Here is a 25547-nt window from a genome sequence, read left to right on the forward strand (position 1 = left end):
TGGATTCTGCTTCTGCAAGAGAAGGCTCCAATGTTCGCTTGGGTGGCGGAGGGAAACTAAAAACGTTGGGGGCTTCAGAAGGGCAGAATGTGCTTCAAAATGTGCAGCGCCTGGCTCTAACAATGAGTGACGTCAAGTTGGCCTCGCCCACCCGGTCACATGATCACCAAGCCACGCCCACAGAACCGGTAGCAAACATTTTTACATTTCACCCCTGGTTCAGTAGTGCTAGGTGTTGGTAGCATTTGATCTGTTAAGTATCATTAGGAAAAAGTCAGCATTGGACTTTTTCTGATGTGAATGTTGAAGATGATTTCCTTTTCTTCAAAATTCCACAAAGTATAAGCCTTGGATGCTTTATATAACTCTCTCCTTCATTTGCTTACAGGATATGGGGATTCCTCCTCATCACATAGTGTGTTGAAAGCTGAGGATCCCAAGCGTGATTGGCTCTTTCCTCCCTTCTCTCTGTTCCTGCCAGGTTGGGTGCCATTTCTATGTCATATGGTATTTTCACTCATGCCTTTATGGTGCCTCATTCTTTTTTTGTGTGTGCTTGAAAAGGATTATGAATAAATAGTAGCTTGTTTGATGAACTTCTGGTAGGTTTCCCACCTTTCCCGAAGCCTAGCAAGGTTGCCTTCTTCCTCCTCTGGACTATCAGGATTTACATTTCCCCAACATATCATCCATTCCGGGGGTGGGTTCTACTTAACTTTACTACCGGTTCGGAATGGGATCACGCATGCACCTTGCTTCTGCGAACGTATAGAAGCTTCTGCCCATGTGCAGATCGCCAGTGATGACATTGGGGCAGTGGGTGGGGCCTTCCGCCGGTTTTACTACCGGTTCTTGTGAACCGGTCCGAACCGGGGGCAACCCACCACTGATCCATCCCAATATTCCATAGAGCGATGAAAGATTCAACTGAGGTATCATTAATGTGGCCTGGCTTGGGTGTTACTGTGTGAGGATCTTATCTGTTGATCAGTTGCCATCGCTGGTTGCTGCAGTTGATGCTTTCTAGTTCTTAGTGCATTGCTTGCCTCTGCTTTCTTTACTATCTCTGGGGCCCTCTGGCTCCTTCATCAGCCAGTTCATAAGACTTGGTGATGGTTTTGGTTCTGATCCTGAGCCTGCATCTGTCCCTATGCTGAAGTACATCTTTGATAGGCTGATCTATCAAGTTTCCTGTTGCTGGAATCACTTAATTGAAGTGCAGACACTCTTAACACCCACAATATGTATTGCCTTTTTCACCTCAGCTTTAGCTCCCTCTTTCTTTCTCTCTGCCTTTTTTTCTCCCTCCCTCCCCCCCTCTCTCTTATTCTAACTTATTCTAATTTATTATTCTTGGAAAAGCCACTGCCTCTCCCTAGACAGCGCTTAAAGAATGAGAAGAGTAAAAAATTCAAAAGGCTAAAAAGGTTAATAAGGCAGCATGAATGTCCTCAAGTCACCAGCCATTGCCCAGATTGCATCTTACTCTTAGATCCTCTATGCTCATTGGTAAAGCCAGGTCTTAACAGTCTTCTGAAAAGCCAAAAGAATGGGAGCTTGTCTCATTTCTGGGGCTAAGGTGTTCCAGAGAGTAGGGGTAGCAGCTAAGAAGGCCCACTTCCTACATCCCATCAATTGAAATTTCTTGACTGATATGCAGCATATCTACCTGTCTAGCCAGGTGGAAGTGTGGGAGCAATCTTACATGCAAGCACCCTAGGGGCACCCAAAACAGCTTGTGCTGCTGCATTCTGCCTACCAGTTTCAGCTCCCATACTCTTCAAGGCTAGCTCCATGTAGAGCATATTGCAATAGTCCCAGGGGTGAAATGCTCCCGGTTTGGACTGGATCGCCCGATCCGGTAGCAATCCTGGTGGCTGTTTCGGAGAACTGGTAGTGATCCTGGCGCGAGGCTCCACCCAACCGCCTAGTTGTTGTTGTTGTTATTATTATTATTATTTATTTATTATTTATTGAATTTGTATACCATCCTACTCCCGAAGGACTCAGGGCGGTGAACAGCCAAAAGATAAAATACATAAAATACAAATGTTTAAAAACCATTAAAATACAATTAAATAATTTGGCCCAGAAAACAAAATTTAAAACACCCCAAATTTATAAGACAAATATAAAATTTAAAAAATTTAAAACAGTTTAAAAGAGAGGTTAGGCCAGGCCGGCCTGCTGGAATAGGAATGTTTTGAGGGCACGTCGGAAAGCGCGCAGATCCGGGATTCTCCGTATTTCTGGGGGGAGCTCGTTCCAGATGGTGGGTGCCCCCACAGAGAAGACTCTCCCCCTGGGGGCCGCCGGTTGACACTGTTTGACCGACGGCACCCTAAGAAGCCCCTCTCTATGGGAGCGTACTGGTCGGTGAGAGGCTACTGGTAGCAGAAGACGGTCTCGTATATACCCCGGTCCTAAGCCATGGAGCGCTCTAAAGGTGGTAACCAAAACCCTGAAGCGCACGCGGAAGACCACCGGGAGCCAGTGCAGCACGCACAGGAGGGGGGTCACATGGGAGCACCACATCGCTCCCATAACCACCCACGCATTCTGGACCAGCTGGAGCGTCCGGGTGCTCCTCAAGGGGAGCCCCATGTAGACAGCATTGCAGTAGTCCAGGCGGGAAGTGACGAGGGCATGAGTGACCGTATTTAAGAAAGGGACGCAACTGGCGAATCAGGCGAACCTGATAAAATGCCTCCCGGCCACAGCTGTCAAATGCTCTTCTAAAGACAGCTGTGAGTCCAGGAGGACACCCAAGTTGCGAGCCCTCTCCGTGGGGGCCAATGACTCGCCCCCAATAGTCAGTGATGGCGCCAACTGACTATATCGGGATGTCGGAAACCACAGCCACTCGGTCTTGGATGTGTTGAGCCTGAGTCTGTTTCTCCCCATCCAGATCCGTACAGCCTCCAGGCACCGGGACATCACTTCAAGGGCATCATTGGGGTGGTCCGGGTTGGAGATGTACAGCTGAGTGTCATCAGCGTACTGGTGGTACTTCACCCCGAAACCACGGATGATCTCACCCAGCGGCTTCACATAAATGTTGAACAGAAGGGGCGAGAGGACCGACCCTTGTAGCACCGCACATACAAGACACCTCAGGGTCGACCTCTGCCCCCCTGCCAACAGACTGTGACCGGTCAGAGAGAAAGGAGGAGAACCACCGCAACACAGTGCCTCCCACCCCTAACTCTTCCAGCCGATGCAGCATGATACCATGGTCGATGGTATCAAAAGCCACTGAGAGGTCTAATAGGACCAGGACAGAGGAGCAACCCCTGTCCCGAGCCCTCCAGAGATCATCAACCAATGCAACCAATTCCATTTCCATGCTGTACCCAGGCCTGAAGCCCGACTGGAACGGATCCAGATAAGCCGATTCATCCAGGTACTGAGGGAGCTGCCGTGCTACCACACTCTCAACAACCTTCGCAACAAAGCGAAGGTTGGAGACTGGACGGTAATTAGCCAACACTGCCGGGTCCAGGGAAGGCGTCTTGAGGAGACGTCTCACCACCGCCTCTTTCAAGGCAGTGGGAAAGACACCCTCACTCAAGGAAGCATTTTTAATCCCCTGAAGCCAGCCTCGTGTAACCTCCCGAGAGGCCAGCACCAGCCAGGAGGGACACGGGTCCAATAAACATGTGGCAGCATTCAGTCTACTCAGTATCCTGTCCATGTCTTCAGGAGTCACAGAATCGAAAGTGGGTAAACTGAACTCCACTGTCCTCTCACGACAGTGGGAGGAGTCTTGTGCCATTTCAATAGACTCAGAGGGCACACATCCAAACCATCCTCTCACGATGGCTAGCCAGATAGAATTGACTATGGAAAGTTCAATAATCTGTTGTCGTTACTTCCTGGTTTTAACCAGGAAGTAATGTTTTGTACCCTCTGCACATGCAGGGGTACATGCCATAACCGGTAGTTAAAAATGCTTTAAAAAGTAAAAAACAAAAAGTTCCGACATCACTCAGCTGATCATCGGAACTTTTTTTTTTTTTTTTTACTTTTTAGGCATTTTTTTTATCATCGGCTCGGGCGAATAGGTAGTAAAAAAATGCTTTAAAAAAAGTTTTTTAAAAAGCTCCAACAATCACAGCTGTGCTGCGCAATCAACAGAGCCTTTTTTTTTAAAGCATTTTTTATTACCTATTCACCCGAGCCGGTAGTAAAAAACACGCTTTTAAAAAGTTTTAAAAAGGCTACGAGGATCACAGCTGTGGCACACGATTGTTGGAACCTTTTTTTTACGGGGCTGGGGTAGGGGGTGCATTTTTGCTCCCAGCAGGCTTCCCTTAAGCCTGCTAGGCCAAAAATGGGGGGGGTGTAGGCCAAAAACGGGGTGGGGGGTGCGTTTTTGAAAGAGAGAGAGAGAGAAAGAAAGAAAGAGAAAGGAAAAAAGGAAGGAAGGAGGAAGGGAAGGAAGGAAGGAAGGAAGGAAAGAAAGAAAGAAAGAAAGAAAGAAAGAAAGAAAGAAAGAAAGAAAGAAAGAAAGAAAGAAAGAAAGAAAGGACTACAAACCTGGCACTAGACGTAGCTTCAGAGGATAATCCACGGCTGGAAGGGACCTGGAGGTCATCTAGTCCAACCCTGCTCCAGCACGACATTCTTAGTGAGTTTCTGTCTTTTGATCATCCAGTCACATGGTTACATAGCCACACCCACCCAGTCACATGACCCCACCAAGCCCCGCCCACAGAATCGGTAGGAAAGAAATTTAGATTTCACCACTGAATAGTCCATCTGGGAAATGACCAGGGCATGTGTGATGAAAGGAGAGTTCCTTGATCCAGGAAGGAGCGTAACTGGCCCACAATGCAAAGTTAAGCAAAGGCCTTCTTGGCCATGACTGCCACCTTCTCACTGAGCAGGAGTCATGAGTTCAGGAGGACCCATTGCTTATACACCAGGTCTGTCTGGGGCAGTGCTATCCCATCTAAGACCAAAGATGAGAGAGTCCCAAATACAGACATCAACCCATATCCACTCCATCTTACCAGATTTCTATTGAAGCCTGTTGTGTCCCATTCAGGCCCCCATGGCCTAATTTAAACATAGTTAAAGTTCCAGTAGATTTGTATGTTTTGTAATTATGTCTAGCAGCTACTGTACTTAGATTTTTTTTTGTTTTACAAGTTTCTCAGATTTATGCCAGGCCAGAGTTGCTGCAACATGAGATGGATAGCACATAAATTTAATAAATAAAACAAATAATTTTATCTTCTAGTTAGGTAAGGTGAAGTTCACTTTGTTTCCTGTTGACTTCATATTTGGTGATTGTGGATGCTAATCTTTTAACTTCTACACATAGTAGGCAATAAAAGCCAGTTTAGTAAAAAAAAAAAAAAAAATCAACAGGCTTGTACTGACAGAAATTCTATTTAATACATGCCTAACACTTAAAAGTAAAATAATTAAAATATACTATGTTAGGCATTCTATGGTGTCATGTAAAGTGCTGGATTTTATTGGGAAGTTATTGTGCAATTTCGTGTTGTGTGCCAGTTACATCCTTTCCTGGATAGGATAGCTTTCCATTCAGTCACTCATGCCCTGCTCGTCTCCCATTTGGACTATTGCAATGCATTCCAAATGGGGCTACCCTTGAAAAGGATCCTTCAGCCAATACAGAACGTGGACAGAGGAACACGCAGTTGTGGAGCTGGTTAGCACCCTGAAAGAACTCCCCATGCCTTTTAATGCATTTTTAACAGTGCTTGCCTTTTTAAAATTATCTTTGTGTATTGTATTGTATTGTATTGTTTTGTATTGTATAAATTGAATAATTTAATTGTGTACCATCCAGAGTCCCTCTATAATGGAGATGGGGATTTTAAAATTTGATAGATAAATAAATTTATTGAATACACCATTAATCTGTTGTTTGGCAAAAAGATTCCTCGGGTAGTATAAAAAAATCCATGTTTTTTTCATAAAGACAAAAAAGTAGTTAGGAAATAATTAAGATGTTAGACTGAGAAACCCTTGTGGAAGACCCTAGTTATGTTATGCATGCATGTTGCTTTCTGACTTGAGGAACCATAAAGATTTCCAAGATGGATCATGGGTCAGCTGAATTGGAATATCATATGTAGGTAATATTTATCAACTACATGTGATCTTAAAAAAGGGAATGAGCAAAAGCTCTACTGTATATTTCTTTGGAAACAGCGTATATTGCATCTGTCAGAGTTATGGTGTGCTTTCGATTCATTATCAAAAAGCTGCTTCAAGTTGCAAAATTAGTGTCCATCTCTTTAAAAGTGTCTTTTCCTGGGATTGTATGTCTGTCCTCTTTGGTTGTTGCGTGATTCTTTAAAAAAAGGACATGGCAGCTTTAACTTTACCCATCTTAAAGAGAGTGGTTTTACTATGGGGTTATGGTTAGTTATAGCCGTCCTCCCCACTACCTACACCTAACTTTCCCATCTTTTTCTTTCTCCTGCTGCTGGCCCAGGATCCAGATGCTTAGCAAGGGTGCAGGCCTGGGATGTGCACAGCAAGCATGACAGGGCAGCATAGCTTTGCAAAGGGAGCCTGCCAGGCCCAGCCAGAGAAGAAGCAGTGGGACAAACAGTGGGATCCCCATTGGTGGGCAAAGCAGGAGAGCTGTTAGCAGATCCCCAGGCAAAATTGAAGTCTGGAGTCTAGGAAGTGCTGTTCTGGATGGTGGCACAACTGGAGGAAGTTAGAGGGATGTAGGCTTCTGAAGGCACAGCAGACATTCTGCAGCTCATGTTGGAAGCACTCCTGGGAAGCCTTGCCCTGAAAGTGCCTCTGGCAAAGCCTCACAAACAGAAGTTTTGCAGGAGGCACTTCCAGAGGCAAATCTTTGCAGGAGAAGCTGTATAGTAGCTCAGAGTCTGCTTTTTGCATTTTTTTTTCTTGCAGCGAAAGCTTAGCCCAGCCTCACCCAAGAGTGTAACACAAAGAGATTTTTTTTGTGCATCATGGCTCTGTAGCTGCCTTTGGCTTCTTTTTTTTCCATGGTCCAGCGGCCAGGCCCAACATACCTTGTCAGTAGTGAGAACAAACTGTGTGACACCATGTTAAATACAAGTGTTCTTCATTTGCAGATAAATAAAATAGTGGTGCTGCTTCCATACTGACACTAGCACTAGCAAGTATCTACAGTAGCAGATTATCTCAGTATGTGGAATTGAAGGAGGAGATCATGCAACTTATCTAATATAGTAGGCAGTGGATACTTGTCCCTGATTAAAATCAGTGGTATTTCTGAAATAGAACTGTTTGATGCATAAAGAATATTAGGTACGGGACAAAGGTGAGGATGCTTTATTTTAATAAATGATGCATTCAGTCAAAGTCAGAAAGTACTTTGTGTGGAAATTTGTGCCCCATAGTTTATTGAAAGAAGCAGATGGTCTCTGGTTCCAGAACTGGAGAGATTGAAGCTATTATGTTGTGACCAAACCATGGAAAACAGCAACAGCTGTCAAATTGCAGACTTATTTGAGGATAGGAAAGCTGGCAGAAGCAACAGATGAGCTGTCCTTGGTACAGTAGGTAGAATTGCAGTTCAGTAGGAAATACTTTTGAATGGGCAATTGAAAGTAATTTTAATAATGTAGCAGCTTGAGCAGACCATTCAAAGAAAATATAAATCTCTGTACTTTTTAAATCAAAGTCTAGGTAGCATTTTTTTAAAAAACTTGGGATAAAAAGTTAGGAAACACAAATAACATCTCTGCAATTTTGAATACATTTAGAGAAGGTTGAAGAAAGTTATGTTATAGGTATGTTTGAAATATTTCCAAAACGAAAGCTAGTGAATTGTAAATTTATTGGCTATGCACTAGAAATGTCTTCTAATAATTCGTTAATAAACTGAGACCAAGAACTTTGTTCTCCTGAATTATTTATTATGTGTATAGGTAGCAAGTAATAAAATTTTAGTGCTTTGAACTCAACACTTAGCCCTGGTTACTTGCACCTGATGTTAATAAATTTAAAAGAAACAATCTGTCAAGGTTATTTATAATGCCTAAAATTATATAAATTGTGGTAATATTCAAGATACATAAAATATATCTATGTAGCAGAAATGAGAACTGTCAAGGTCTGGCAGATGTAACCTGCACAAAATCTAGCCATATGCCATGTAATAAATAGCAATTAATCTATAAGTAGCATCTGGGCATAGGTCAGATCTAAGCAATCAGGATAACTGCTGATCAGAGAGGGGATAAATATTATTTGAATCAATGGAACAATGAACAAGTACATATTCTGTGGTTCCCATCTCTCCAGAATCACAGGGGCAGAGCCTTTCAACCAATGCTACCTTTTAGATTTGTCATCCAAAACTACAGAAGGACACCATAACGTTGTATGAGGGAGAAAGCTTTCCTATGACTTTGTGAGCCACCTAGCAAAAATGACTATTTATTTAGTATTTGCTGATGATAGTAAGGCACAGGAACAGGAGCCCCAAAGCACTGTGTGCGGAGAGTGTAATTGAGTTGTGTGGAGTTCAGGTAATTGGTTTTGTGGATTATCCTGGGAAATAGTCTGGAACAGGGGTGTCAAACTCGATTTCATTGAGGGCCACATCAGGATTGTGTTTGACCTCGGGGGGGGGGGGACATGGCCAGGATGGGCATGGCCAGCTCGACGTCATTCCTGTCACTGGCAGAGGGTTGCAGGAGGCCGTGGCAGCCAAAAACAGAATTTGGGAGCATATTTTTGCTGGCAGAAGCACCACAGGCCAGTCCTTCACTGTTTCCAGGGTGGCCCCGCGGACCAGATCTAAGTACCCTGCGGGCTGGATCCAGCACCCGGGCCTTGAGTTTGACACCCCTGGTCTAGAAAGATACCATGGTCCATAGTTTTGAACTATTTTGTTTCATTGAATGAATGACAGCAAACTGGAAAGGGATAGAAAATGTATCTGCTATTCCCATCCTATCAAGGTTGGGTCAACAATTTTTTCATATGTAACAATGGAAGGCTCTACTACTTTACAAAAAACATAATGAACAGGCTCTGCCTCCAAAGACAAGCTTCTTTCCCACTGATGATCAAAATAAGTTCCAAGCTAGAATTATTTATCATAAGCAAATGGGAGAAATTCTGGAGGGCAGAAATATTATCATCTTAGAAGTTAAGATTCCAAGATTCTGCTGGAATTATCTCTTCAGAAAGAAGAACAACCACTCTAGGACAGTATCCCTTACTCCAGTCCCTCAGAGATGGTCTAGAAGGATACCATGGTCAGTGATATTGAATGTTGCTAGGAGAACAAGGAGGACTAAGGGTGTTCCAGTCCCCTAATTCTCTCTATGGGTCATCCAAGACCACAATCAAGGCAATTTCCGTGTTGTGAATTTTGATGGGTATCCAGACAGCATTCTTTGAACAATATTTATTTATTTATTTATTTTATTTATTTTATTTGATTTATATGCCGCCCTTCTCCGGAGACTCAGGGCGGCTTACAATGTGCTAAGCAATAGCCTTCATCCTTTTTGTATATTTATACAAAGTCAGCTTATTGCCCCCACAAACTGGGTCCTCAATTTACCTACCTTAGAAAGGATGGAAGGCTGAGTCAACCTTGAGCCTGGCGAGATTCGAACTAGCAGTAATTGCAGGCAGCTGAATGATAATAACAGGCTATTAGTCTGCTGCGCCACCAGGTTCTCATAATAAATAATAATAAAGGAATATGAGTAATTCAAATATCTGCATTGTTACACTTTTTGTGATAATTGTTTAGTAATAATTATAATATTTCCTGAACTTTAGTTTAAGTAAACCATATAATGGTTACCTTTAAATCCATATACTAAGTGAGTATCCTGGGGAAAAGTAATGATGGGACACCATAATTTAAAAGATTCTTGTTACCTCATCCAAAGATGAATCCACACGTGATATGATGTTTTAAAGAAAAAAAATATGATGAATTTAGTGACTCAACAGATGAAATTTTACATATAATGGCTTAAGTATAAAGATTTTTATATAAGCTAGTATCTATATTTCCATTTTTTTTTTCCAGAAATGTTCTCATTGCCAGGAACCAGGAGCCACCTTAGGCTGCTACAACAAAGGCTGCTCCTTCCGGTATCATTATCCATGTGCCATTGATGCAGGTAAAAAAAAAATTGAAGTTACTGATATGAAGAGAGAGATAGAGCGAGAGACTGAGACTAAAAGTTGTTTGCTGCTAAAGTGACACAGAATGACTTACAAGGACAAAAATAAAGAACATAGTATGTTAAATAAAGAACATAGTATGTTATATAAGAAATTACAACAGCAAAGATTAAAACATGACAGTATTTTATACATAAATAGGGCTTCTTCTAGATACTTTTAAAGGCAGAACTTTGAGAATCTCATGTGCCTTTCCCCTTCATATGAAAAAGTGAGCTAAATTATATTTTTGTATTACCGTATTTTTCGGACTATAAGACACACAGGTGTATAAGACGCACCAAGATTTTGACGAGGTAAGTAAGAAAAAAAAGTTTTTGCCCTCCCTGGCCCCCAGGAGCACTCTGCAGGCCACCCAAACCCTCTGTGCACCCCATTTTATGCAAAAAACGGGCCATTTATGCCCATTTTTGCAAAAAACGGGGCATGCAGAGGGTTTGGGAGGCCTGCAGAGTGCTCCTGGGGGCTGGGGGAGGGCAAAAATGCCCCTGTTTTTCCAATCTAATAAATATTTTTGAAGATTCCAGTTCAGTGAAAACTGTCTTTATGTGTACGATACCATACTGCAAACTATAGAATCATTTAGTAGCTCTAAAATTATGTTTTGAAGTTAGCTACCAACTGAAAGAAATTTTATCTTAATAAACTACATTTTTTTCTTTTGCAGTCTTTCTTTATACAGCTTAAAGCAAATATATAACACATATTTTATTGTATTGAAGAAAAACTGAGCCAGGATCAGAGAGGTTACGTTTTTTTTTCTTTGCCAGATTCATGCTCACTTACAACTTTTCCAAAAGATTCCAACAGCAGTAAGGTATAATTAAAGCACATAATTATATGTGATATATCACATGCAATTTTTTTTTAAAATCACCTTGAAAATTGCTTGGTGGTTGTAAGGTTTTGCAAGGACTGCGTCCATTGGCATTAGATTCACCTCAGCCCAAAGCATAACTGAAGGGAAAAAAATTATACATAAATCTTTAAAGCGTAAACTGAAAGTGTATTTTGAGAAAAGAATGCCTAGGATATTCATTTTTATTGTTGCATATTTGAGCTTGGAATCTGAATCTTAAAAAAAAACCTTCTGTCACAGCATTAAGGGGAAAAAAGATCTATCTGCAAAGTTCTGTTTGATCTAATGAAGTATATTTAAAGGGGAGAGGTGAATTTACACATAACACTTAGCCAAGGTTTTTAAAGTTTAAATAGGCTATAATGGTTGGTTTGCACATTAAAGCTAAGCTATGGGTTGGTTCATGTACTATATAACAAAAAAAAAATAAAATCAAACTGTGATTCAGAATTGTGAACCAGTCTAGTCAGTTACACATTGGTTAACACAAGTAGCTTGAATGAATGCAAATAAATTCATTTTATAGGTGAAGAAAAACATTCAATGCCATTGTTAAGTATTCCTTTACGATTTCTTAATGCAGGTTGTGAAATTGTTTGGTTCCATTTGATTTTAGGCATACTCTGATATTTTGTTGTTATCTTCTCTTCTAGATTGTTTACTAAATGAAGATAATTTCTCAGTGAGGTGCCCCAAGCACAAGGTAACTAAATTACACTTGGTGTTGCCTTTTTTTGGATTCAGAATTAAACGGTATTGCCTCATAATGCTTGCTAAAAGTATATTTCCATAATGTTACTTACATTTCAGTCTCCATATACATTATTTTGTAAACGATAAGAATTTGAAAATGGAATTTTGATCGAATTACTTTCTTTTCTTCTTGTTCTTTGAACAAACCGATAAGCTTGGTTAATAATGTTTGGTAATATAAAATATATACTTGGAATTTCTTTTCCTTATCTCAGAAAATAGATTTATTGAGGACCAGCTTTCTGTCATGGTGAATGAAATCTATAATATTATGAGAGAATAATCTTTATTGGCTAAGTTGAGAGCTTATGTGTATGATTTAAAAACCATTTGATATATAATATTAACTCTTATAAAACTACCATTATTACACAAAATTGATAATTTTCCAATAAGAATGGAATTTTTGAAGCAACATTAGTATATTTCAAAATAAATTAGAATATACTGTAACATATATATACTCTCTACATGGGGCTCCCCTTGAGGAGCACCCGGAGGCTCCAGCTGGTCCAGAATGCGGCCGCGCGGGTAGTTATGGGAGCAGCATGGCGCTCCCATGTGGCTCCCCTCCTGCGCGAGCTGCACTGGCTCCCTGTGGTCTTCCGGGTGCGCTTCAAGGTCTTAGTTACCACCTTTAGAGCGCTCCATGGCTTAGGACCGGGGTACTTACGAGACCGCCTTCTGCCACCAATAGCCTCTCACCGCCCAGTACGCTCCCATAGAGAGGGGCTTCTCAGGGTGCCGTCAGCCAAACAATGTCGACTGGCGGCCCCCAGGGGGAGAGCCTTTTCTGTGAGGGCACCCACCATCTGGAACGAGCTCCCCCCAGAGATACAGAAGATTCCGGATCTGCGCACTTTCCGCCGTGCCCTCAAAACATTCCTGTTTCAGCAGGCCGGCCTGGCCTAACTTTCCCTTTATATTACTTTTTGATTTTATTTTAAACTGGGATGTCTTGAATTATCTAGGACCAGAATGTTTAGTATATTTTAATTGGTTTTTTTTTTATTATTATTAACGTTTGTATTACATGTATTTTTATCGTTCGCTGTTCACCGCCCTGAGTCCCTTAGGAATAGGGCGGTATATAAATTTAATAAATAAATAAATAAATAAATAAATAAATAAACATGCTATGAAATAGAGGTTTTTTGAAACTTTTGGTACGAAATTATCATTTAGCTTGAGCAGCTATTGATCTTGTTGAAAGAACACTTTCCATTCGTAAATACATTTCATTTCACTGAGCAGTTCCAAAAATTTTACTCTGTACTTTAAAAATCAAATCTATATCATAATTCTATATTTGAATTATTTGTTGCAGTAAGATTACATTTTCTAATTTTGCAGTGTTTTGCTAAACTATACAGAATATTCAATGTCTTATCTCTTAATACAGTAGCTTGTAAACTTATAATGTCTTTGTTTATGCTAAAGATCTGATCAGAGTTTGAAATTTGCATTAATTTTCACTAATTTGTTTGAAAAAATAAGAAATTGTCTCTAGGTTACTGGGGTTTTTTTGCCCAATATCGATATTTACTTTTTTCTGGTTTTGGTCATGACTGAAATACTCGTGGAACCATTTTGTTCCAGTGGAATGCTAAAGTGTTTGTGCTTTTTACAAGAATGTTCTACTGCAAAAAAGGCTTGCTGCTTTAAAATGCAAATGGGTAGATATAATTCAAAGTAACTGAGAGGGAGAAGATTCTTATTTAAAGGTTAAAGTTTGTGTCATAAATGAATTATTCACAAATGAAACTATTTCCAGTTTTATGTGGCTGAATAGCAAAATCAAAGATTTTGTTCTTGAGGCAAGCAAAAAGTCATTTCAGAATATTTAGGAGGAAGTTATTAAAAAATAGAGCTTCAGTGTTTGATTTGTGGGAGTACATTAAAGATTGGTGTTGAAATTTTGAGACTGTGCAGTCAGTTCAACAAAATCACTAAAATCTGTTTTTTTATTATTTCAATTTTAATCTTTACTGAAATAATGTATTCTAATTCCATGATTTTATGGCATGAAAATCCTGCACTTAGCAAAATAAAAATACTAGCTGAATAAAAAAAAATATTGCTTGATTCTCAAAAATACCAAATGCTGACTTGCAGAGATTTTACCTGAAAAATCTGTATTTATTTCTAAAACTGATAGTGGTACTTATGCTGCTTTATCTCTTTCATGCTCTATATATTCTTTTTCTCTTTCTCTTTCATCTTACCTTGGTCTATTGGACAACAGCCCCCCCTCCCTTGCTCTCTTCCCCCCTTGCAGAACAAGATGGTGAAAGGCAGCTTCAGCACAGAGCAGTCGGAGCGGGGGTGAGGGGGGAAGTGTGTTCGTGGGAATGAAAATAAAGGCAAGCACAGGTGAGTGGAGGGAAAGACACTGAGTTGCCCCTCCTACCTTCTCTCCAGTTTAAGGGAGAAATAGGTTTTTATCTTAACTTACAGTTTATTTCTTTAGGGTACTGGTCTTATCGAATCATTTCATAACTAATAGTCATATTTATTAGTGCGGGACAAAAGTGAAGCAACTTTGCTTCAGTATCCTGAACTATTTGCCTATTTATTTTTGTCTGTTAACAAAAATAATTGTTTGTCATACAGCTATTTGAAGAATAAATTGTAGATTTGAGAAAACATCAAGTCATCTGCTTTTTTAATTGACAGAAAACAAAGCGATTTCAACAAGGTAGTTCATGCAGTTCAACAATACTTGAGTTATAGAAAGGTAACTCAGCTAACTGTTGATAACTGGATATTTAGGAAGCAGCCTTTATGACATATCAATCTAAGTCACAGTTTTAAGTTCTGGACTTGAATCCTTGTCAAGAGGAAGAAGAAGACTGGTGAAAACCACTCAGAATCTGAGTTTTTGCTGAGTTTTTCTGCCCCCTTCAAAGAGATCAATTACTATTACTATTACTATTAACAGCTCTGTAGAAACAACTCCGGTAAAGAGAGGGGGAAAGGTGGACAGGGCTTACTTGTTATTATATTACTTTTACTTAAAATTTTATTTTAATAAATATTAATGTCACATGTATGGACTTTGTATAATAAAAATTGGGATTATATAATTGCAACAAATAAATTACATCTATCTCAAGAGTTTGTCTGTATTTAGAAAAGATTCTTTCACAATGATATTTGATTTAGCTTAGTTAACCCAGTAGCTGTACTTTTTTATGGATAGTTTAGGACTGACTTCTTAATCTTTTTTGTCCACGCAATAGTAAAAATGTAGCTGTCGCCCAGTTAAATCATCACTGAAGATTATTTAAAGTCTTCTTGGCAAGCCCCTTCTTTCTTCACTAAAAAAATAACTGCAATAGGCTGCCATCTGCCAGGCTGCAACTACTGATATACCATAGTCTATCCAGCTGGGAAGTTCTTAGTCCTCTTACCTGTGATTTCTTTCCTTAGCCCAGCTGTAGGAAAACTGAAAAGGAAAGTGTTTTACCTGGGCAGAGCCCAGAAACACAAACCTAACAAACTGTGCATCAATCCTGAAACACAAGGGTTAGCTATGTGACTTAGCAATATTGCATGTGCAAAAATAATTAAATATTTCCTTCTAAAATGGATGATGCCAAGTCCAGATACAAGATATAGATATAGACATAGACATAAAAAGGAGTTAATTGAGAATATAAGGAAAGCAAGAAAAGGCAACAGTCTCTCTCTCACACACAGACATGAACAAATCTCCAAATCAGAATAATCCAGCCTAGGTCATGCATTTATTTATTATTCCTTGTATTTAGCACATGTTCATTGCATTGTAAAAAAAGATAGTTGGGAAGAGAGCATCTGAACCTTCTGCTTATGCCTTCTCCTGCTCCTACTCCTGCTCTTACTCCTGCTCCTCCTCTGAGCACTTTACAAATGTGTGAATTTTGCATTGTCCAGTTAATAATAGCAGTCTTATGTGTCTTGCTCTGATCATCAAATTAGAAATTATCTACCTTAAATCTGCCCTTCTGAGAATTACAAAGGTACAGTCCAGTTTTCACCAGTTCTGCCTTTGTATAAATGGGATTATATGGGAGAGACTGGGGAAGCAGAAACTGAATTCCATCTATTAGAGTCTCTTGGCATGGGAATAATTAATCAAGGTGCTTTGGGGGAAATTGTAGTTTTATATTGGGATTAAGGTTTTTTTCCCCCCACAGTAAGTAGACAGCTAAATTGGAAAGCTAATACAAGATTTTATTTTTATTGTATTGATTTGATTTATATGCCGCCCTTCTCCGGATACTCAGGGCGGCTTACAATGCGTTAAGCAATAGCTTTCATACTTTTGTATATTTTATATAAAGTCAGTTTATTGCCCCCACAATCTGGGTCCTCATTTTACCTACCTTAGAAAGGATGGAAGGCTGAGTTAACCTTGAGCCTGGTGAGAGTTGAACTTGCAGTAACTGCAGGCAGCTGATGTTAATAACAGTGTTTTAGTCTGCTGTGCTACCAGGTCTCCTAAGAAATGGGTTTTGATTCATGATATATACTTACTGTAGGTGGGTATCTTTATTTTGACATCATTTCTAATGAAAACTGGTATGTTTCATTTTTTTAGAAACTCTGGTAATTAAAGTCTCCAAAATGTTGTTAAAACCTTACATTGCAGACATTCATTGGTTTTTAGCAACAGCAGAGAAATAAGATTAGCACTTTTGCAATCTATTTGGATATAATGACTCAACTCTAATAAGGACATTTGTGCACATATTTATTGTTTCTCCCCTCTTCCCATTCTGGATTAAATTTCTGGATTCCAAAAAAGCCCTCACAATTTTTTTTTCAGTTGAAACAATAGGAATAGGAAACTACTAAACTGCTAAAAAAATGCTATGTGCACAACCTGAAAAAATAATGAATGGGAATATTATATTTCCAATTCTTTGTGTCTGAATATTTTCTAGTTGTGATTCTATGTTCATATTTGGGGTTTTAAAGCAACCCCAAAGTACATGGATTCCAGTTTAGCACACAAAAAAATTAATCTTAAAATACAATAGTTTCCTGGACATGCAATATGATTACATTAATAAATGTGTTAAAATTTTATTTTAACTTGGTATCCACCAGGTGTTTTGATTTTTAATTCACATTCAGCTCCCTCAGCAGAAAATTGAGAGGATAACTGTGTAGGGAAGATTGATTTAGTTGATGCTTGAAGTTAAATTTGATAACATCATACTTGTATTTGCAAGGGATCTTGGATCAGCTTTCCTAAGGCTGGTGCCTTCAAGATATGTAGTATAGCTAACTAAGGAATGATAGACATTGTAATCAAAATATCTGGAAGATTACATAGGATTGAATTAAACAGGCATTAACTAATTGTGTGATTTACTTGAATATAGTCCTGCAAAAAGGGATATTTTGGCTGTTACCTAGTTTCTCTGAGCTTTGATACAAAACTTATTTATTTTATGTCTAATGTTATTTGGTGAATTATGGACATTAATGTAGCCTATTCATACAATGTAGCTAAGCGGTATACATAAACAGATGCATACTGCTTAGCTATAATGTGATATATTTATTCTGGACTTCATATGATTGCAAAATCATTTATTATGATTTTGTTTTACATGCTGAAGGTACTATACCTTGTTTATAGGATCTTTTTTAGGGAAGAAGAAACAGGTCGATTTTCATAGGCCCAATAGATGGAGGACTTTACTTCAGTACATAGCAGTACTTTACATTCAAGGCAATAGAACTAAACAGGTGAATCATTTATTATTGTGATATCAATAATAAATGATAACTCAAAAAGTTAAAATGAAATAGACCATCAACAGTAAACAGACTTGAGAAACTGGAATTTGTACATATAAAGAGAAGGCTACAGATATAACTAAAGGTAGTCCTTGGGTAGTCTAGTTATTGGGACTAGAATTTCCATCACTAAGTGAAACAGTCATTAGGCAAAAATAATACCTGACCATGCTACTTAGCAACAGCAGTTCCAGTAGTTTCAGTTATGGCCATTAGTTCAGGACTGTGTCATTGTTAGACAAGGAACTCTCACTTCTGCTTTGTCAAGCTCACCAGCACTTCAAATACTCCACCTGCCAATCTCCCCCCCCCGGCCCCCCGTTTGGCCGCTTTGTACTTTGCTGCCTATTTCTGCCAACCCCTCACATTCGAAATGCGGGTCCTTCATGAGGCTTTGCAAGAAGACTGGGCCAAGAATGAACAGATGGCCTGTGGGTCAGTTCTGTTAGTGTTGGGTTCACTGCTGAAGACCACAGGCCAAGTCTCCAGAAGCACTTCCAACACAACTACAGTGTGCACACTGTGCCAAGTCCTCATCACTCAACTTCCTTCAGTTCTTCTGCCATCCCAAACAGCGCCTCCTGAACAGCCTTCACCTTTGCCCGGGACCTGGTGCCACCTCACCTGATTCATCTGGTGGCAGAGAGTACCACACCTCACCATCCCATTTTGCCGCCTCCTCCCCAACTGGGCCTGGTAAGCCCCCTTTGCTTGCCACATGCATCCTCAGACTACATTCTTGCCCAATGCCTGGATCCCAGATTAGTAGCAGGAGGAAGAAAATGTTGAAGGTCAGCTAGGGAAGCAGTGACCTCGGGGGGGGGGGGAGGAAGGGTATGTGTCAGAATGCAGGGTGGTCAAAAGAGCAGAAATGGAGGGGGAGATAAGTAGGTGACTGCGGAGGTGCTGCAGTAGCTAAAACTTGCAAGACCAATTTTACTATTTGTTTAGCACTGCCATAATTTCAAATGTTTGCTGAACAAATGGTCATTGAAGTGAGGATTCCCTGTAACGATTTGTATTTGATTTAGTACATACATATTTAGCTGTGTGTATGTGTCCTATAAAAGCAATACTTAAGAACTTATAGGAGTGGAATCCTGATGGAATAAAATGAAAATGAAATGTGAATGGGGCTACAGCTCTGAACTGGATTCAAGAATGGAAAAAGAGAACAGTAAAAGATGTTCTGTATTTCACGTCTCTTGTACTTTAATTGGTTATTATACTTCTGTTTTTATATTCTGAATTTATCAGAAAAGAACAGAAAAATCAATAACTAATTATGAATGCCAGTCATTTTCTTCTTTTATTTTGTTAAATTATAACAACTCCGCTTGGCTTCAATAATCAGTTTTTTCAACTGGAGAAATATATTTGCTCTGGGAGTGAGTTACATTACTGAGAAAGAGAGTCAAGAGAGTATTTACTGAATAAATAAGCATAAAAGAAGTATGATGAATTGATTTGGTCAGAGAGAAGGAATGATTATTGAATTGCAAAACAAATATATGCAGGAAAAGTAAAAAGACTGAGAGGAAAGAGAAGACCAAGAGAATTGTTATTGGATTGATCCGATGAAGTCCTCAAAAGAAGAGAGGTGAGAAGAATACAAAGCATATAAATAAATACATTAAGTTGGTCAAAAACATGGTGGAATAGTTATAAAGAGAAATAGTGAATGAAGTTGATATAAATCAGTTTTATCTATATTTCCTTTGTTTTTCCCATACCTTTAATTTCTTTTGCTCACTACTCCTCACTTTTTCGCCTTACACTTTGATAACATCTAACATTTATGTTCTCAACAAACTGCAAAGGTCATTTATATGCAAATGTACACACACGTCCCTATACCAACCAACATATCTCTGACCTCAGCACCATCTCTCTGATATATTTATCTACAAGTATATTAAACAACTAAGGGGGTTATAACAAATTATTGACTTGAATCATTTGCTAAGTATTCAGTTTATTCTCATAAAGGGGAATATTTGTAGCTCAGGGTTGACATGAGGAGTCAAAAAGGAACAATCTTTGTTTTCTTGCAGACATTTCATTACCCAAACTAGGTAATATCATCAGTGCTAGTCACTAGCACTGGTGATGTTACCTACTTTGGGTAATGAAACTTCTGCAAGAAAACAAGCAAGCTCAGAGAGCACCAAGGACCCCTCAATTTATCTCACATATGCTTCTATCATATTCCTCTTACTGTATTCAGTAATCAACCTTCACCACAATACTGGCACAAACATTTCATAACTCCAATTAATTACTTATTTAAGTCTTTAATAACAACCTTACAGTACATGTTCTTTCTCCTGTGTACATTTCTCAATTACTGCTAAAAAGCAGAAATCTGATATGCAGCATTTGACGTCAAGCTGCACCTCCTAGCTTATTGTTGCTTTCCTTATTCTTTCACTCACAATTCTGCCCAGCTCTTCCCAGGCACATTTAGCAAATGAATTCTCATTAGCTTTTGTCTTCTTTTTTCTGTATATGAGACCACAATAAAACCATATTACTGTCAGAGAGCACTTTTGTTCCTTTTGTTCCACCTCTAATTTTTTATTTCTATCAACTGCAGAAACAACTGCATTTTCTTTGTCTTTGAACATTCATCTTCCCTTTCCTCTGACTACATTTTTACAGCAGTCTTTTCCTCTCTGTTCTTTATACAGTATCCCTTCACTTTTCCATCTATTCGTATTCTCATCTATGTAATTCCACCAAGCATGCTTTTTATTTTTCCCATTACAGTAATTTTACAGACTTCTAATTACTCTTTTTCATATAGTTAGTCACCTCTTTCATCCCAGCCAACCTCATAGGATTGTTATGAGAAAAAGTTGGTGCACACCTATTTATGCTCCTGGAGGAAGAATGGAATGCTAATCAAATTATCATTTTTGCTCTGTTTCAAACATTTCCAAAACTGCCTTCTTATATCCACTTTCCATTCAGCTTATTGAACAATTAATTTATTTTCTAATAATTTTTCATGCAGATCTTATACTATTAATATTCTATTTTCATTGTTTTTATTCCCCTCATTCTACTTTTTGAAAGTATGAAATAAAGCTCCATGTCGCATTCAGAACTTTTTACCATCCTTGTATCCTTCACTAATTGTTCCAATCTTTTATCTTAAGTCAATCATAATCTGGTAAATATTTTGTATTCAGACATTGAGCAGACATTATTTCCAAAAATTCATCTGTGGTTCTTTGATTATCACTTTACACTGGAGCATTTTTAACATGTTTTCAGAGTGAAACTTCTACCTCAACTTGTGGCTCATAGTCAACTTCATTCCATAGGATCAGACTATCTTCATTTATTATACCCTTCCCCTTCAGCTAACAATGTATCCACATTTCTTTCATAGTCTTTGCCAAATCCAACTCTCAAATCATCAAAAAAGAGCCTATAGAATTTTGGACTTCACTATCCAACAGATTTCCAAGAGCAATTTCTTTTTGTCAGATAAAGACAGGGAAACTAGTTTATCAATCTTAGTCATACCAATGCCACATGCAGTTTTGGCACAGTTTGACATCAGTTGTGGACTACATGCAATAAGCAGAGCCAAAGCCCAGCTTTTCCCCAAACGTGCTCGTGTTACACTATGCAAGCTAGGATCTCAAATCTAAAGACAACCTTGCAAATTAATATTCCATTAACCTGCCTCCTACCAACTAGGAAGTATGCATAATGAATCAACACAGGATCCAGTAACTGAATGATTATGCTACTTTAGTTGAGTTTTAATTTTTTGCTAACTCCTTATAAAAGGCAGAAGGATGAAAGGAGATGGCTCCCTTCCCTAATGCTTGGCTCTTCAGAAAATCACTTGGGGATGTTTGAAGATTTTTCCCCTAAATGGTGACATTAGGGCATTGCTATAAATTTTTAATTCAATATTACTATTTTACAACATTTTTTTTTAAAAAAACCAAGAATTTAAAAACTTGAGTTAAAAAAACTATTGTGGAAAAATATTAATGATGTATCTTCCCCTTCTCATTTATTTTCCTAACCACTAACCACATTTGTACTTTATACATTGAATAATTGAACATTTCTGCTATTATCTGTTTAAGTCATTTCAACTACAAGTAGTCCTTGACTTACAACAATTTGTTTAGTGACCAGGCAAAGTTACAACAGCACTGAAAAAAGTGACTTACAACCAGTTCTCACACTGTCATAGCATCCCCAAGGTCATATGATCAAAATTTGGCTACTTTGCAACCAGCATGTATTTATGTTGGTTGCAGTCAGGGGTAAAATGCTCCCGGTTCAGACCGGATTGCCCTATCCGGTTGCGATGGCGGCGGGTGGTTCGGAGAACCGGTAGCAAAAATCCCTGCCCACTCACCATGCCCAGCTGAGTCACGCGATCATCAGAGGCTTTTTTTTTTTTACTTTTAAAAACATTTTTTCTTCAGCCGAAAAAATGCTTTTAAAAGTTAAAAAAAAAAAGCCTCTGATGATCGTGTGGCTCAGCTGGGATCGTCAGAGCCTTTTAAAAGCATTTTTTACAACCTCTTGTAGAAAAAATGCTTTTAAAAGGCTCTGACGATCCCAGCTGAGTTGCCTGATTGTCAGAGGCTTTTTTTCTTTAAATGCAAAAAAAAAAAAAAAAAAAAAAAAAAGCCTCTGACGATCAGACAACTCAGCAGGGATCGTCAGAGCCTTTTAAAAGCATTTGTTTTACAACCTCTTCGGCCGAAGTGGTTGTAGAAAAAATGCTTTTAAAAGTTAAAAAAAAAAAAAGTTGGCCACGCCCACTCAGTCACATTACCCACCACCAAGCCACGCCCACAGAACCTATAGTAACAAATTTTACATTTCACCACTGGTTGCAGTGTCCTGGAGTCGTGAAATCACTATTTATTACCTTCCAAGATAGCTTCCAACAGTGGGGGAAACTTGATTTGCTTAAAGACTTCATGATTTATTTAATAGTTGCAGTGACTTGCTTAACAACTGTGACAGTTACTCAATTGTAAATGAGGCACAACTCATTTAACAACCACCTTGCTTAGCAATGAAATTCTAGTCCCAATTATGGTCGTAAGTCAAGGACTTTTTTTCCTAAAAACCATATTCCAAATATCTGAATTTGTCTTGCTATGTGAAGTTCAGTATTTAAGAGAACCATTCCTGCTTGAATTGTTAAACTTTTTATTAAGGTTATACACTGACCATTTTGCCATTTTATTCTTTCAATTTTGTATCGTAAGCAGAATTTCTTTTTTCTCTTATGCCAAACTTATTCTTGCAGCTATTGACATGCATCTTAACAAACTATGGTATTTTTCACCCGTGTTTTCTGAAATTATATTTAATAAAAGAGTTACATACGCATCCTATTAGGTGTTTTTTTTTAAAAAAAAATACGTTATTTGTGAGCTACTTGCAATTTTCAGAAATGCAATGATGTTTAAGCTAAAGGAAGAAATATTGTAATTAATGAGATATATAATACCTGTAAACGTTAGTAATATTGCATTTTTCTCCCTTACAGGTTAGGCTGTTGAGATAAAAGCGATGGACATTCAAGATTAGATCGTTTGTTTCCCACTGTGCAGTCATGTCCCTCTTTTGACAAGCCTACCAATGCCAGCACTTCCTCCATCAATTCTTTCATCACATTTGATTGACAACATCAGAGAATATGATCTAGGAGTCTGAACCAGCTATTTTCATGGACACACTCTTCATAGTGACTATGGGTAGGGGAGGGAAAAGAAGAGAAAGAGGGAGAATTAAAGAGGGAGGGATAAAATATATATATAGATAAATATATATATATATTAAAAATCTATTTTTAGTCTTGATAGACTTGTTTTAAATGAAAGGTGCGCTATCCCTTTTTATGCATTAAATTCCATTTTTAGGACCCACATAGGTATGAAGTTGCTCATAAACGTGTATTAACTAGAAGTCAGAAAAGGCCTTTACAATGTAATCACTTTTTCTTTCGGAAGGAGTGTTGGAGTTAATGAGCTTTCTTAATCAAACTTGTTTCTCTGCTCCATTTTCCACAATAGAAGATCCAGGTTTTAAAAAATACAAGTTTTTTTGTTGCTGGCAAAATTGTCTGCAGGGATGAAAGTGGGGATGAATGGTTGCTGGGTGCTTGTATTTGTGTATGTGTGAATAGCATTTTTTTCTTAAAAAAAAGAAAAAAGAAAAACACTATTTATTTTTATTAAGAAAAGAAGCCTGAGAAGCATCAGAAGACTACTATGTCATGTGGTTTGTGAAATAAAGAGTGTCTTCTACTTGCTTCATATTCAGATACTTTAACCTTATATACATAACTTTGTACCAAAAGGTGGGAGATTGGGGCCATTGTTGGCCGCTGACAAATATTCCCAAATCATTCCAAGGAATTGCTGCCTTTTTTGAAGGCAGTCTATATGAGGCTTGCCTACTGGAAAGGGGCATTCAAAAGATGTTTGAATGTTGATATAATCAGTGTGTGTTAAGCTGTCCAGGAAAATTCAGTTAGCCCTTCTCTTCTTTTGTTACCCAAAAGGAAGAAGGGGGAATGTCAATTTAGCAGCCTACACCACATGGTTATTTTTTCTTCGTTTGTACATTGTGTAATTTTAAACATTTGAGTTTTAGAAAACAAAACTTTTTTCTCTTGTTAAGGCCTTAAGAAGGGGTTAGTGCATCTTTCACGGATCACTCTGCCATGGGAATAAAATAGCTGTTTCACAAACAGTTTTATATATATATATATATTAAAAAAACTAAAAGAAAAACCCACAAAAAACCTAATAAACTTCATTTTAACCTAATTTTATCTGTGAAATTTAATGTATTTCACTTCTTTGTGAACAAGCCATTTTTCCACGGTTGCTGTTTATAATTTGAATTACTAGTTTTACTTCTCAGATTTAAAATGAGTCCCCATACTTCCTTGGGGACGGATTGAAAACAAACTCTACATTGATGCCAATAAACTTCTGATTTCTTTTATTTAAAATACAGCTGGGGAAACATTCCTGTCTGGTTTTCAAGTGTCCTTTTCTTAGTCCCATTTAAAGTGCAAGCCAATGTGTCATAATGGTTAGAGTGTTGGACTAAGATTGGGCAGATGAGTGTTCTAATCCCTGTTCGGTCATGAAGCTAATTAGATGATCTAGGGCTGTCTTTATCTCTCTGTCTAATCTACCTCACAGGATTAGTGAGGGGAAGCTAAGGATATTGCCTCAAGTTCTGGGAGACTTTGCAAAATATAAATGACTCCTACACACAATTTTTTTAAAAAGTGTCCACTGATAGCTATTGTCAGTGTTCCAAGGGTGCATGATTCCAGGAGGCAAATACAGCTGGAGAGAAAAGTATTAACCTTCTGCATATGCTGTAATTTCCACCTGAAATTCATAATTTAACTTTTTTCTTGTTTTTAAAAGCTATTTGATGCCTCAGATTCTGTTATATGTTTCTAAAAATGATTTTCTTTTGTTTTCTTCTACAGAAACTAGGCCAAGCATCACACTTGGCTTTTGAGTGGCACTACTAAATAAAGCAGTGTGCGGAACCAAACCAAAACTGAATTAAATTTTGGTTCATTTAATGAACATTAGATATAGTTAATACAGGTTTCTTCAAGCATGTATTTAATAATGTTAATCTTTTTTAACTCTAATTAACATTTACAGTTTTCAAAAAAAAGAAAGAAAGAAACCTCTTAAGATATCTGTGAAGTTATTTACCTGAGGTTTTCAGGAGCCAAGAAATGGGTTTCTTTCCTCTACTTTTATCCATGCAATACATTATAAATGTTCACCATGTTCTTCCTTTACTTCCTTGACATACATTCTATCTTTTAGTTGCAAGTAATTGCATTTTGCCAAAGTTCCACTAAGGGCAATAAGAAAAAGACTCAGTGAAAAGACAGGAGCCA

At 38.4% G+C, this 25547-nt stretch overlaps 1 protein-coding gene across 3 annotated transcripts in view; it reads left to right on the forward strand.

The window, feature by feature from the left end:
- The window catches only part of TCF20 (transcription factor 20), a 45419-nt gene extending 20206 nt beyond the window's left edge, over positions 1 to 25213 (forward strand). The window contains exons 3-7 of one of the 3 annotated variants that reach the window (XR_011600616.1): positions 10043 to 10136; positions 11713 to 11762; positions 14058 to 14185; positions 23151 to 23358; positions 25119 to 25213. Coding sequence is in view for 2 of the 3 variants with exons in the window: in XM_070947129.1 (XP_070803230.1) it covers positions 10043 to 10136; positions 11713 to 11762; positions 14058 to 14141 (228 nt within the window). In the remaining variant the exon portion in view is untranslated. Of the gene's footprint in view, positions 1 to 10042; positions 10137 to 11712; positions 11763 to 14057; positions 14186 to 23150 lie in introns of all 3 variants that reach the window. The other 2 variants (XM_070947129.1, XM_070947130.1) reach the window with 2 other exon arrangements.
- The last annotated feature ends 334 nt before the right edge of the window (positions 25214 to 25547 follow it).

Source organism: Pituophis catenifer, unplaced genomic scaffold, assembly GCF_029215685.1.
Source record: "Pituophis catenifer annectens isolate HBS135680 unplaced genomic scaffold, rPitCat1.0.hap2 SCAF_7, whole genome shotgun sequence".
In the NCBI taxonomy this organism is placed as follows: Eukaryota; Metazoa; Chordata; class Lepidosauria; order Squamata; family Colubridae; genus Pituophis; species Pituophis catenifer.